General features: G+C 52.5%; 1 protein-coding gene across 5 annotated transcripts; it reads right to left on the bottom strand.

The window, feature by feature from the left end:
- Positions 1 to 623: 623 nt before the first annotated feature.
- On the bottom strand, positions 624 to 14256 carry MFSD13A (major facilitator superfamily domain containing 13A). Of its 5 annotated transcripts, XM_080403468.1 has the most exons (10): positions 14154 to 14195; positions 9551 to 9671; positions 8158 to 8426; positions 7610 to 7689; positions 6378 to 6827; positions 5345 to 5462; positions 4268 to 4364; positions 3354 to 3525; positions 2631 to 2824; positions 624 to 2410 (listed from the first exon to the last, which is right to left on the bottom strand). In XM_080403468.1, the coding sequence occupies exons 3-10, from the start codon at positions 8320 to 8322 to the stop codon at positions 2157 to 2159; spliced, it is 1530 nt and encodes a 509-aa protein (XP_080259594.1). In that variant the 5' UTR covers positions 8323 to 8426; positions 9551 to 9671; positions 14154 to 14195; the 3' UTR covers positions 624 to 2156. The 5 variants fall into 5 exon arrangements, with proteins under 5 accessions (XP_080259594.1, XP_080259593.1, XP_080259595.1 ...); XM_080403467.1 differs by lacking the exon at positions 9551 to 9671 and having other exon boundaries at positions 14154 to 14256; XM_080403469.1 differs by lacking the exon at positions 14154 to 14195 and having other exon boundaries at positions 9551 to 13649.
- Positions 14257 to 15231: the final 975 nt, after the last annotated feature.

The following is a 15231-nucleotide window of genomic DNA, read 5'->3' as shown; positions in this document are numbered from 1 at the left end:
TTGCCTGCGCAGAATTATTGCTGGCCAGTCTGCAAGGAGACACCATCTGTGGTCTAGGATTGCATTCCTGGCCTGGCTCTTGAGCAGAGTGAGGATATTCCTGGGCTGCAGCCGTGGTCTGCACCGGTGGTGTCCAAAGCTACTCTCAGCAACTGTTACCTCCCTTTGTCGCTGCAGACAGGTGGAGGGCAGCCCTGGCTGAGCAAGGGTGATGGGAGCAACGCCACTGTCATCATGAGACAAGCTGGTGCCCGCCCAGGTGCTGACTGAGAACTAACACAGCAAGCTTTGCTGCCAAGGTGGGCAGGGAGGCATGGGAAGGTGGCACAGGGCACAGGCCTGTGACTGCCCCCAGAAGGAAAGAGACAGGCCAGCCCCCAGGGCCTTCCAAAGCAGTAGGGGAACTGGCTTTGTCTCCCCAAAAAGGCCGGTGGCACATCAGCCCGCTCATCCCCTCTGCCCCTATAGAAACAGGGCCAAGCCCCAGCAGTTTTGGTGGAGGGGAGCAGTCCCCTTTTCCCCTCTACAGCCACAGTTGCGCCCCTCCAGGACCACGTAAACCTAGCCAGTTAAGATCCAGCAGCTAGCAAAAAAAAAATATTAAAAAAAAAATCACCCAGCAATATAGAAAAGATCATCTTTAATTTATGAAATGAAGAATCATTCTCAAACTTTGTTAGAAGTCACACAAATAACTTATGATTGAACCATGAAGAGCTACAGAAGCCTCACGGCAGGAATGTCTTGGTTCAAGACAGAAGGCAGCCGCGTCCTGAGGCAAGATGGCAGGTTTGTGGGCCGAGACCCGAGGGAACCTGGCACTAACAAAGAACAGCACATCCCTAAACACGCAACAGCTCTCAGAGGCTGCCTGCACACCCCCTCCTGTGGGCACGCACAGGGGCAGAGCTCTGCTTTGGCACATCTCTCCTGCCTGACCCCAAATGCGCTGCAGGAACGGGGAAGGCACTCCCTCACCTCAGGGATACCTTTGGTGACTACCTGCCCTGACAGCTCCCAGCCAAAACCGGGGAGATCAAACCACCCGCTCTCTTCCTTCAGTCCATGGCTCAGCAGCCAGATGAGGTGATCAAACTCGGGCACCCTTTCAAGCAGAGAGGAGCTGAGGTGTCTGCCTTTCCCCACAAAGGTAAAAATCTCAACGCTGTGACTACCCACCCTTTCAGACAGGCTCAGAAGAGGAACGGAAGGCACAAAAGCAAAACCTGGTGCCTCCTCCAGGCTGTGCTCTCCCCTTGCAAGAGGGGAAGGCACCAGGCTGCCTCACTTGGTCACCTGCCACGGCCCTGGGCAGGGAGGCACTTCCATCAGCTTGGTTCAGGGTTGGTTCCCTGACCTCAGCCCCGTAGCCCCAGCCAGCACAGGAGGGGGCTCAGCACAGCAGCGTGACAGTGCTGACTGGAAGGGGCTGTGTAGGGGAGAGGAGGCTTAAACATGGGCGACAGGGTGCAGATGAGATGTTCCAGCTCAAGGCTCTGAGCCCAGTTCAAGGCCATTGCCTTTCCCAGCCCAGCAACTACCCAGTCCCTCTGTAAGGCCACGAAGGAGGGAGCCTCAGCATAAAACCAGCACGGCCAGAAGACCTTGGGAACAAGAAATGCCTAAAAGCAGATTTGGTCCAAGAACCGCAGCACTGTATGTGGGAGGGGTTGTGCCAGCTACTGGGAAAGGCCTTCAGGGTCGTCACCCCTGCTCCTGCTGTCCTGCAATCGCTGCCTCGGTCACTTGGTCCCTCAGGAGCCCCCCAGACTCCACTCCCCAAAGCTGTAGGGCTCCAGCTAGGAGGAACTCCCTGTGCAGTCTCCTCCTGCCCAGGCAGAGAGGCCGACGTGTCTCTACCACACACTGCAACCCAGCACCTCCCTGCTGGGGTGAGGAGCCCTCTGCTCCCTGCAACAGGCCAGGATAAAACGTTCGTGCTCCTGTGGCCAAGCAATCTATCCCCAGCCCCTCACATGCTGAACTTCTCTGCCTTCCCCAGCAACCACCTCCTGGAATGAGTAAACATTGGCATTACAGCATTTCACAGTTGATCTGTAAACATCGGGCTTTCTCAGCCCGCCATCCCTGGTGCTTAGCCTGCAGTCCTGCACCAGCCTGGAACCAGCAACACCCCGGGGACTCAGGCACCCCCCCTAGATCGTTTTGACCTCTGGTGCTTGGCCTTGCATCAGGCTTTGGCGCTGAGCCTTCACCCTCTGGAGACGCTTCCCGTGCAAGCTGAACTGAGACCAGCTGAGGAGCTGCAGCAGTGCACATGTGATGGGTACGAAGACGAGGAGGTAAAAGCAGCCCTGTCGAAGAGTTGGCTCCAAGGCTGCGGCAGACTCTAGCTTCGGCTGGGCACTCACCACGTTGCTCAAGGGGTTGCGCTGGAAGATGTCATAGCCTGGTGTCAGAGAAGAGTTTGTGAGACTGGGGACAGTGGGGATGAACCCTCCCTCATCCATTCTCTCTGAGTGACTGGCCTTGGAGATGCAGAGACCAGGCACAGCTTAGCAACTGCAAGAGCCCTCTGCACCCACCCAGGGCACAGGACATGGTGGAGGACACTGAACTCACAAGTCTGCCCTCTCCTGCCCCACTGCTTTCCCCAGGAGCATCCTTACCTGTGTACGCACAGAGCAGCCAGGTGCCAATCAGAGGGGCAAAGGTCTGGCCCGGCTTGGTGACCAGAGCCACCATCCCAAAGAGCAGCGCTGAGGCTGCCTGCTTCCTACGGTTCAGGACTAGATCCTCATCCACCAAGTCAGTGACTACCAGGTTGAGCAACTTACAGGTCCCCTCTGTGAACACCCGGTTGCTGCAGAACAACAGGCAAAGTACAAAGAGGGACATCAAGAAATGACGGGAGTAGGTGGGAGATCAGAGAACATTGAGAACGGTTCCCTCACACTTAAAATAAGAATTTCAGAAGCCCTGGTTACAGGAGGGGAACACTGCTAGCAATAAGCTTTGTGGTACACAAGCAATGCCTTGACCTGCCACACGGACAGGCCTGGGTACAGGACATGCTGGCCCAGTGGCTAACGGGCAGCTGCAGCACACACTGGGGGCTATCACCTCAGGCAGGCTGCCGAGGAGAGAAGCTTGGCTCAGCAGCTGGGAAAGGCTGCTGCAGGCTGCTGCCAGCCCTGCTGGGTCTCTGTCCTCCTGAGCACAGCCAGCCGATTTGGCAGCGATCCATCCCATGCTTGGATGCTATGAGAGCTGGAAGCCACATGGCTTCTGTGTGACCCTAGCTACTGTTCCCTGCCTGCCACTCCTTCGTAAAACAGAGACGAGGCATTTCCCTTCCCAGGTGGCAGGGGAAGCAAGTGCTGCCTGCCTACCTGGCAATGAAGATGCAGAGCAGATACACCTGATCAGGTCCTGCCAGGAGCATGACAACACTGAGAGCCAGCTTCAGGAAGAAGAGTCCTCGCACCACAGCATAAACCCCACAGCGGCGGCAGAGGGACAGGAAGTAGAGGTTGTTGAGATGAGGGGCAATGTAGGAAACGCCTGAGAAGCAACAGAGACACAAACAGCTTGAGGGACTTTCAGTATCCACCATGCACCCAGGACCAATACTGAGAGAGAAAACAAGGCTGGCTACTGCCAGCAGGGCTGTTGGGGACACAGTACAGAATAGCCCCCGTGCACATACAGAAGGCTACAGCAGATTTACTCAGTGGCTTTGTGGCACAGCACACACTCTTCCTACAGAGGGAGGCCACCTTCTGTCAGCCTCGTGGGCAGGAAGGAACAAAAGACTTTGCCATTGTCACGCAAGGACTGCAACTCAGCCCTGGAGGAGAAATAAGAGGGACAGGACAGTGTGACCAGACCTGGCCCACACAGAACCCTCCCAGGGTAATTCTAGGACCACTGCCCACGTATCTGTGGCAGCCCAGAAATGGTCACAGAGGGAAAGGGATTAAATTCAGGGCTGCGTTCTCTGCTGCATCCTGGGGACACTATCTGGCAGCCACTAATGCTCAGAGCAATACCTCCATGGAGTCTAGGCCAGAGTCCAGCACACTGGTCTTGCCTTCACTAGAAAAGGCTCCAGGTTACTGCTGCGCCCAGGAAGGATGACTTGGAGGTACCAGGGAAGCATGTGGGGTGCGTGCATGTGTGAATCTTACAGCCCAGAGACCAACATGTGAGCATACTTCTCACCAGACAGAGTTTGGGAAAAGTGAATCAAGACTCAGGCCAGGTCCTAACCCAGCTGCTCCCTCCAGTCCCACCTGAGACTCACCAAGCAGGAAGGATCCAGTCGAGACAGATATCTGGTCTGACAGCAGGTGCTCCAGGAACAGAGGGAAGAAGTTGCTGTTAAAGTGGCAGTGAAAAACCTGTGAAGGCAGCATGCAGATGAGCTGGTCAGCAGAACAGCAGTAAGAGAGAATAGAAAAAGCTAACAGCCCTCTGGGCTCTGTTATCCTAAGAGCCCTGTGCCAGGGGACCATGCAGGGCGGGTCTGGGGTACTTCAGCAGAGCAAGAGCTTGGCTGCGGAGATCACAACACTGTAGGCTGAGACTGCAAAGCTGCAACACCACCAGCTATGCCCACTGCGTGCCTGGAGTCAGTACTGCTTCCCAGCTGCCCAGGCACCTGCTCAGCACACCGTGCTGCTGGCGCAGGCAGGGCAAGGAGGTGACAGCAGTGACCACAAAGGCTTGGAGGAGACAGTGGCACAGCAGGAGGGAGAAGGCAGCTGTCTGAGGACACGGATAAGGCAAACAAAAAGCCCTGAACGCAAAGATGCAGATGAGCATCAAAAGCCTGCCTGAGGGGAACTGAGGGATCCCCAGAGAGATGAGAGTTGTGACTGCAGCACACAATGCTGGGCAGGTTGCCGGCATTTGGTAGTAATCACTGAAAAGGATGAAGAACAGAAATGGCAAAAGCTAGCTGGGAGGTGGATCCAGCTGGACAGTGAGAACAGTGATGTGAGCCTCAGGAAAGCAGAACGGAGGAGCCTGTGCTGACAGCCACGCCAGCAAACTGCACTCCTGAACTCACTCCCACCATGAGGTCAGGCCTTGCGCTTCTGCACCCCAGATGGGCTGCACAGAGCTCAGCCAGGCCCCGTAATCCAGCCTACGCTGCAGACAGAGGAAGGAGCACCCCACAGCTTAGGAAGTATCCTTGAGTCACAAGCAGGGAGAGTGGCTACCAGCTGCTGAATCAGCCAGCATGTGCAGGAGGCTCCAAGAAGGAAGTGGGTGCTGGACGCACCTCTGCCCTTCCTGGGGAACTCACATACTGCTGAATCGCCAGAACAGCCAGAGCCAGTGCTCACCCTCTGAATCACATCACTGCTGTGCCTACCTGGATGAGGTTCATGCAGACAAACCAGAGGAAGTTGCGGTGACGGGAGAGCTGCTGGAGATACTCTGCTAGGGTGATCCTCTTCTCCTGGGGGACAGAGAGTTTCTCAATGCACAGCCTAAACAGAGAGGAGGGGAAAAAAAAAGCAACCGTAAATCCCTCACACCAAGCAGCAGAGAGCCCCCAGCTCTCCCTGTATAGATGTAGAGCTGTCTCCCCTCAGCTCCCATTCCAACCTTCCCCCTCCCTGGGCCAAGTCAAACCAGCAGAATCTACAACATTTGCTTATTGCTAGCAAGACGAACAGGCAACAGGTCTTCCAAAGAACGTCTTTCTTCCAAATCCAAAATTTGGATTTCTGTCCATAAAAGCATTCTCCTCTTATTAGCCATTTCACTACGCATATGCTCCCCTTTCAGATCCCGTGGTTAGCTCACCTGGCAGATCTCATGAGGATCTGCTGTGTTACTACAGCACAATGCTGGCAGCTCATAACAAGAGACAAGTGAGGCAGCCCAAGGAAAAGCAAGAGAGCTGAACGGGGAAAACCAGCTGCATCGTGGCCTACCAACAGCCCAACCACTATCAGATAGCTAAAGCGAGCAAAAGGGTAAGAGACATTCGTTTGTCCAACTCCATAGGAAATGGGCAGCAAGGTGGTCTCATGCTCAAGCAGGAATGCTTTCATAAGCTGTTTCTGACATTTTGCCACTCACAGGCCTCACTGGGTGCTCTAGATATTAACTCATTTCATGTTCCAAACACTGGATGGCCACACAGCAGGTCAGGGCTCTGCCTCCAGTTTGGGCCAGGGGTGTCACAATACAGTTTTGTCCTATTCTCAGAGGGCCTTAGAAGCCAGTGTGACAGAGGCGATTCTGAAAAGTGTATCAACAGACAAGAACCACAGATGATTAGCAAAAGTCTGCCTCGTCCTGGATCTTCCCACACATTTAGTTTGCCGCGGTGTATAACAGAACTCTACAGATCTATGCCAGGCGTTTGGCCCTGGTGCAGAATTGGTGACACTTACTCTTTTAGGGTTGATTCCTCGTCCCATTTCACTTTCCCATCAGCCTCAAACCGCTGGCGGAGCAGCTGTGTGGACAGGGTAAAACCAGTGATGGAGCAGAGGGCCAGCACGATGCAAAATATGCGAAAGGAAAAGAAGTCCTCTTTGTTCCACACTGCGTAGGACATGAAGACAGAGAGGGAGCCTATGGCACTGAAGAGGGAGCAGTAGAAGTTGAGGCTAGTCCTGTCTTTTGCTGAAACAGCCAGGTCTGCGAGCAAGGCGTTGTGATGGAGGTCAACCATGGTGAGAAAGCTGTCGTACATGCAAAGGCAAAGAAGGAACTGCAAACCGGGATGAGCCCAGGCAACCCAGAAAGCCAGGAAAGAGATGGCAAAGAGGGGGCCATTGTGGCTTAGCACTCTGAGCCTCTTCAGAACTACTTTGGGGGAGGAAATCTCTGCTCCTGGCCTGCAACAGAAGACAAAAACTTCAGACACCTGGACAAAACCCTGCATGTATTCTCCCTCTCAAGGAAGTCTTTTAAGTGGCGTACACATAAACGCAGCTTTTGCTCATGCAACAAGCACCCACATCAGATATCTTCTCAGCTAATATGTGACTACACTGTAACTATGTGTTTAAGAAGGCCAAAAAACATGAAGGGATTTTTTGCTCTCCAGAGCAAGTCTCTTCCTGATAGTGCTGCACTGCCTGTGCTTTGCACAATACAAATTATTTCAATGAGTACTTTAAGTTTTCACTAGTTGCAGGAAGCCACACCGTGATTTCCATTAAAAGCCTGACATAAATACATGAGAAATGCTAATGGTCAACAGTCATCCATGACCCAAGGAGTTTGGGAACAACTGGTCTGAGGCATTCCACATAGAAAAAATTGTCTTTTCCCCCCCTGTGTCTCCCAAACGATGTACAGACACTCTCCAACACCCCACGAAGAGGCTTGCTCATACAGCAGGGTCTTGAGATTTCAGACACCCATATTTTAGGTTCTGTACCACTCATGATGTTAAGGATTAGGGTCATGTCAACCGGATAGATGTGTGACTTCCTTTACACAGCCAGGTACTGAAATAACATGCAAAGAGCACTGAACTTCAAAGAGAGGTATTTAAGAGTTCCGTGCCCAGAAACCATTCTCACACTATCATTTTAAAGCTGCCAATTTCACAACCTCTCCCCCAGAGACTAAACAACTTCCCAGCCTCTACTGGAAGTGGACTTTAACTTACTGCTGTGCGCTAAGGAACACTCGGTCACTCAGCCAGCCAAACAGAGGGTCATTGAGGCTGTTCCAGATCAGAAACACTGTCTGGGAAAGAAAGCAGGACAGTGAAACAAATCACAGGACAAGTCCCACAAAGACACGGTTCTGTTACTGAAGCAAGCAGTGTTGAGCTGACATGGTGAACCAGCAGGAACCACCCCAGCACACCTTCCCTGTCCCACCACTGTTCTAGGACTCCTCTGTCTGGAGCAACTGTCATATTAACACAACAAGGCCAGTGGTTTTCCCTGCTTGTGAAACACCCCAACACCCCCAGAGGAAAGGCAGTCTTAAGAACAAAGTCTCTGGGGCTTCTCTCCTACTTTGTTCTATCTTTATACAAGCAGGCAAAACTGAAAAGCCCAAGTTAACACTCAGAAGGCTCCCCCCTTGCTCCCTCTCCAAAGGGGAATGCTGCTGTTAAAACTAACACTCTTCACACTTCTGGCAAGGAGCAGTCTTGGTTTCACAATTACTTACTCAAGAGGGCAAAGGCCTATGGAAAAGACTAACCTCTCCTATCCAAAAGGACAGTTTATCAATCTTGTAAACAGAGACAAAGGTGTCCACGTAGTACAGGAGGAACACGTTGTGCAAAATGGAAACAAACAGCGACAGGGACCCGTAGATCACTGCAGTGGGCCAATGAAAAAGACAAGCCAACAGCCGCAACCCCATGTTGGTGCAGTCGGTGTTCAGCTCTCTTGATCACCTCCATGTCAGATGGGATGTCTTCTCCCAACACCTGCTACATCTTTGTTGGGGCCAATCCATTGTTGCTCCTGCAGAAGAGAAAAAACAAAATGAAACCAGGTTCAGTTTCTTGAATGAACTAAAGTTGAATCAAATTAATTGGTAAATCTTTGCCTGCAGAGATCAGAATTCACATTGCTTTGAGGAGCTGTTCAAAAGTAGATTGGAGGGGATTTAAGAGAAAGACTGTCTGCTGCACTAAAGGTGTTTCATTAAGCCGAGGCCAGGCTGCGGCTCCCAGGGTACAGGAGTCCCTGGTGAGCAGGTTGCCCTGTCCTTTACCCTGTAATGTTCTTTGTTATCCAGCAAGCAGCCAATTAGCTCCTTACAGCTCTTTAAAGGCAAGGTCACAGGAGGAATCCAGCTAGACAGCTGTAAAGAAAGTAGCCTTCAGAAAACACACCTAGTCACTGACTTTTTTAGGTAGCGGTGTAAATTTTTAGGCAAATAAGAATGACAACAGCTGTGATGTAATCCAACACGTGCATACTGCTTTCCCCAGGCAGTCACAGCTGAGCACACCTGGGGCTCAGAAAGCAGTTATTTATGGCAAGCAGTGTTGCTGCTTTGTGGCATGAAGAGTCATGACCAGAACATGATGGCATGCAACAGACATGCTGCCATCGTGCGATAAAGGCAACTCAGCAGCTCTTCAGCTCGTCTTGGTGCAGCTTGAATTTTAGGATCAAGTCTCTGAAATAAAGATGCTTTGGTCTGGACAGCAATACGTATGGAAAGAAAAGCGGAAACATCAGCCTGGTAGCAGAACAAGTTGCTGTATGTTCACAAGGGGCTGAGGTGTGAGGGGAGGACTCCTCACAACAGCACTGACTGGAGATCCCAGCCAGGAGGCAGGACCACCATCCTTCCACAATGCACTCTATAGTGCCTTTCAGGCTGAGCCCCCTCTCACACACAAGTTGCTACAAAGGCAAAACACAAGGCACCTCTTCAGAGGCACTCAAGTATCTGGTGAGATGTTAAGGGTTCTTAAATCAGTGTAAGTCAGCTTCTCCAGCCCGTGCCATCATAAGAAAGCTTGTTCACAGCATATGCGTGACGGGTGACAACAAGGTCGCTATCTTAACACTCAAAAGCAAGATAAAGGGTGGGAAGTCACTCCCATTTCAGTCCTCCAGGGTCCCGCACTCACCCAACTCAGATGCATCGTGGGGACTTCACCAGGCAGGATAAGAATGAGCACAGCAGAAACGGGAAACTACGCACCAAGCCAGCCTCCTCCGGCTTGCAACATCAGCTACACCAAGTCCAAGCTGAAGATCAAGGGGGAGAATAATCAACTGGGTACGAAACCTGATGAAACACCAGTCCCATTCAGCATTTCCCAGAAGCCGTGAGTCTGACCACTTCTAGGCAAGATTAGAAAAACAAAAATAACTGTCTGCTCTGCCTAGCCCAAGGAATTCCTTGTAAAAGAGCTGGAACAGCATTTGTTCCAATCAATTACATCACTGGATTGAAACTGCACATCGGCTCCACTCCCAGCCAAAGCACTAGACCTCAACTGGATCCAACTGCAGAGCCCTTGTGGAGCTAAGCATTCTGCATCCGCACCATGCCAAACCCCACAGCCAAATAAAAGGAAGACACTGCTCAGAGAGGAATTCAGCCAGACAATGAACTTCCATAGGTGTAATTGAAGACAGACAAGCCTCAAAGGGAAATCGCATGTTGTATGGTCATGAATTGAAAAGGAATCAAGAATTTGTGATGTGTAAAGATAAAGGTTAAGAAGAAGGGAGAGCTAAGCCAACTGACCCACGGCTGAGTCCTCTGTCTCTCACCAAGAGCCTTCTACAGAGGACTGGATCAAGGTCAGACGAAGCCACCAGAGTGCTGGGCACCCTCGTGCATGGGATGGAGAACAAGCAGACAGCACCATTTTGCACCACATGAAACCTCAGCGTATCCAGACCTTGACCACTGCGTGTACACCTAACCTCGCTACAAACTTCCCAAGACACAGAAATGAGGTAGACCACAGAAGGGCAGCTAACCTGAGCAAGGGACTGGGGCAGCTGCCTGCTAAGGAAAGACTAAACAGCTGGGACTCTTCACGCAGAGAGGAAAGGCACGTGAAGGGGGACACGAGCGAGGTGCCCTGCTAGGGCAATTCTTAACCTGGAGTTGACTTTGCTACCCAAAGCCTATTTGAAAGCAAAGCCTGCTCAGGGCTTGGTCCTTAGCGCTGCACTTTACACTGTACCCATCCAAACGATGCTTCACTCTGCACACGTTGCACAAACCACAGCTGAAGTTTCCAGAGACACCTCATCATTTATATGCCGAAGCGCTGTTTAAAGAAGGTGCAGTTCCACTTCCTCCTTCTCCCTTGTCACTCCCTCACAGATGTGCAACCCTTCCAGCCAGCTGACATTTCTAAGTGATTTCACTTTGCTGGGATAATGGTTAGGTCATTTTATATATATTTTCTCTCCCCTCCCCATCTGCAAGTGCGCAGATGAAAAGAAAAAAAAAAATCATAGCTGTCCATAAAAAGTATATTTTGCTTCTACATCCAAAGCTCTGCCGTTATTTAAGCTTGCCACACTGGTATTTTCATAACCTTTTCCTTGGGATGGAGAATTACTCATGGAGTATGTCAGAACTTGTCAACATTAGGCTTTAAGTAGTAATGGGAAAATGAGCTGCAGGAGGGAATAGCTATCATTCATTCATGCTGAACTTCTAACGCACAGTCATAAAGCAACAAGCTCATAAATTAGAAAGCAACTAGCCTTTATTTGAGAAACTTCCACCTCCGCATATGACATCTGGCTTCTGACAGTGATGTTTGCAGATCGTATCTTTTTGAGAAGGACGTTTGAATACTGGCTACCAGGAAAGCACTGCTTTTGTTTGAGAGTGCTGGCGTATAGTGCCTGGAAGCACACCACAGTTTGGGGCTCGCACATCTGCTCTAACTTCCTAGCCAGCTCACAGCTGGATTCACCAGTCATTGTGTCCCATGGCAATTCAGCAACCCTCTGGCCTTACAACAAAGCTGAAGTCAGTTGTACTGAGTTAGCAGCAGAGCCATATATGTGAGTCTTGGCCTGAGCCAGTCTTTTAAGCAGGGCCAGATGATTCCTATATGCAGAAGTTGCCATCCAGGAACCTGAAACAGTCATCTGCAGACATGACTGCAGTAACTGGATGACTCTCCCGTCCATTCTCCACTATGTGGGTAATGCAAGCTGGAATATCCCAAGTAATACTTCAGGATACGTCTAAGTTTGCTCCAGTCGTGACTACACTGCCTCTGCTACATGTTGTGGATTTTCAGTGGGTTACTAGCTAAAGCAGAGGGCCAGACAGATATACCAGCACTGTGTCTCTGCATCTGCAATACAATAAATCCATCAGCTGGATCAACCGCCCAAGAGGGGACTATTTCTACACATTTGTCATGGCCAGACAGGACTGGGCTGCTGGCAGTCCAGCCTCCTTCACAGTGAAGCTGGGCTGGAGCTGCACCCATGAAAGAGCTGATGCCCCATGACCCAGCACAGCACAGCACCTGATGCCGGGCACGTCAATTTCTCCCAGACCCTGTAAGTGACATTCTCAGCCAGCAGAAAGTCATGGATGTCTTCTCTGGCCACACTTACCTGTCAGTGACAAGTCTGTTTTGTGGGCACAAACCAGGTTCTGCACACTCCTTCCCACCCCACACACGGTATCCCAGGAGGCCTCCAAAGCACAGACACCTCAGAGGGTCCTGACCCCACGGAGCTACTTAAGATTCTGGCAGGACTCTGTTCAGTAAAAAGTGGAATCCCCCCACAGAGCTATTTCACTGAACCAAAGCGAAAAGTCTCCCCTTAAACAAAACAAAGTCTCAAAATCCTATTCCTATCACAGGAAAGCTCCTACCTAGACACATAATCCACAAAATTTAGGCTCCTCTGACCAAAATTGGATCCCATGCGCTCTCTTAGAGGTGAATATCTCTCCAAGACTCAGTTTTTCCACCATACTACTGAAATCCTAATGCCATGTTTCCTCAGATAAATCCACTTGCTAACGGAGAGTCTCGAGGGAACACCACACACCGTCCCACGTGAAACATTAACAAACTCTCCAACAGCAGACTCCCAGGAGCCTGGTATCTGAACAGTAAAGCAATGAAGCCTTTGAAAACCCGATACCACCTGGATCAGGCAAGGAAACACACCACTTCGAGGAGGCCATGAGGGCGTTTCCCGGTATTGTTTACCAATCCAACAATCACAGATGTCTCAGCATTATAAGAGGTTTGGTAACACCCTTCTTATTACAGGCAATCAGGTGCTTCCGTCACTCCTGCAGAGTTCACACACATAAACAGAACTGCCACATATACAGCAATTAATATCTTGAACCAGCTGGTAGTTTCTGTGGAACTGTGTTCCAGCTGAGCAATCTTGTTAAATCAGATCTCATTCCCTAATGAGATTACAAGGTTCGTTAATAGAGGTAACGAGGTAGATCTCATAGTCTTGGAACTTGGTAAGGCATTTAACTTAACAGACGTGACACCCCTTTTCTAAACAATTCATCGTTTTACAGTGTAAGGAATGTATTAAAAAATTGGCTCTCCATGATGCTACTGTCAATATAAACTCTAATCCTGTAGTGGACTTCACAGCCCTGGTATGGGAACCATTGCCAGGTAATTCTGGCCTCAAATTATAGATTTGGAAGTATATATGAAACCCTTATTGAAAACAACCAGCAAGAGTGGAACCACAGAAGCTAGAAGGTGGGATTACTACACAGATACTACCTGTTCTTGTTAAGCCTTAATAGGAAGCACCCGGTGAGAAGCACTTACTACTCTGCCAAAGTACAGCAACTGGGAGTTTCGCTACACCTCTCCATCTTCTCACCAGGGAGACTTTTCACCTACAAGCCCTTCCCCAGCGCCCCTGCTTCAGCCACAAGCCCACACGCTGCTAACCGAAGGGCTGAAGGAAGCCCAGCTCCCAAGGCCACCAGAGAGCTCTGTGGCGTTTCAGCTTGAAGAACACAGCGCCAGGTCACAGCCAGAGCACCTGGCGTCCCGTGTGCGGGAGGGCACGCAGGGCGCCCGGCCATGCCTGCCAAGCGAGGCCAGAGCTGGGGACGCCGCTTCCCCGGGCACTGAGAGGACAAGCCCAAGCAGAGGTGCCACCCCCGTCCGCAGGGTCCCTCCGTGTTAAGGGGAAGCCTAACAGCCCCAAGAGGCAGGGGCAGCCAGGCAGGGGCACTGCCACCCTTTCGCGGCGGCGGAGAGCCTGCTTGGGGTTGTGCTGTGAGGTGACAGGAAGGTGTGACAGGGACATGGCGACCACGGCTCCGCTCCACACCTCCAGGCAGGGTGGGGCAGTACCAGGGCCCCCTCTCAGGGTCCCGGCGCCAGACCCCGACCCGCTCCAGAGAGGGCGAGAGACGCAGAGGCCACGGCTCACGGGCAGGGACAGCAGGGAGGGAGGGACGGATGGCACCCCCCGGGCCCGCGCGGGCCCGTCCGGAGTGCCGGGGGGAGGCACACGCCAGAGCTCTACCAGTGCCGGAGAGGGGGAACCCCGCACGGGCGGCCCACGATGCGGGGGTGGATCCCCACCCCACCCGGGCGGCCCCGCTGCGCTGAGGGTGGGGCTCCCCCATCCCGCCCGGGCGGCCCTGCTGCAGGCAGGGAGACAAACCCGGGCCAGCACCGGGGCGGCAGAGGCACGGCACGGCGCCGCACCCGTCCCCTCAGCGCCTCCTACCTGCGTCCGTTACCGGCGCTGCCCTCCCCGCTCCGCCGCCGAACGGCACGTCTGCGCACGCGCACCTAGCGGCCTCCCGCCCCCGCCCCGCGGCCATCTTGCGTCCTGGCAAGGGAAGCCGCCCCCTCCCGGCCGCCATCTCGCGTGAGGTCACCTCGCGGGGAAGCGGCTGAACACCGCCCCGGTGCCCTCCGCCGCCTCGTTTGCATTAGCCCCGCCCCGCCTACCAGGTGGCGCGGCAGGGGCGGGCTCGCTGCGACCCTTCTAGCCGGAGTGGGCTGGCTTCTCTATGATCTACTCGGCTCGCGGGGCGCCCGTCGCCATAGGAACGTTGGCGGGCCTGGGGCAGCCGGTCGGCCGGGCCAGGCCGGACCCTCACCACCCACGCCAAGGCGGGCAGCGAAGGTGCCCGGCAGTGGGCAGACTGCTGTGGGCCTGACAGCCCGCTCACCGGCATCGCGGGGCGGAGGAGAGCGGCGCTGGGAAGCCCGAGGTGCCCGCCGGGGGAGGTAGCTGGGCGCTGGGCTTGTGGCGCCTTTTCACCTTAAACACCTCGAACTGCTCCGAGGGAGCCTCAAAAGAGCGTTGTGCCAAGCTGCAAAATGACTAAGGAAGCAAAACGATGAATGTGGTAACTCAGGGGGCAGGTAGTCTTCCCCCTAATCCATCAAATGCCATGCTTGTCTCCCAGGCCATAGTCATCAGCTACTTACACTTTTCTCCCAGGATTTGTTTACGTTACATCCCATATAGTTCAAAAATAGAGACTGTTGTTGTCCTGTAAGAGCTCTCTTTGGACCTTTCTCTGAAAGAAATAACTCCTGTTTTCAGCATATTTATCACCTTCCAGCTCTTACCACGACAGTTGTTCTCATCCAAGTATTCACTAACTTCATCAGGGAAAACTGAGGCAAAAGCCAGTTCTTATGTTCAGAAAAGGATCATTCCACCCTACTGATACCGGAGGAATTTTACCAGTGTGCTCAACTGTAAATGTTGCAGCTATGTATCCATGACATGGCCTAGCTGTACAACACTGTATTACGTAGTTCAGCTACTAGTAGAATGCTGCACTGTG

Source organism: Falco punctatus (assembly GCF_963210335.1).
Source record: "Falco punctatus genome assembly, chromosome: 9".
NCBI classification, from domain to species: Eukaryota; Metazoa; Chordata; class Aves; order Falconiformes; family Falconidae; genus Falco; species Falco punctatus.
Note: the sequence above shows the minus strand (reverse complement) of the source record. Positions and strands in the feature narration are given on the sequence as shown.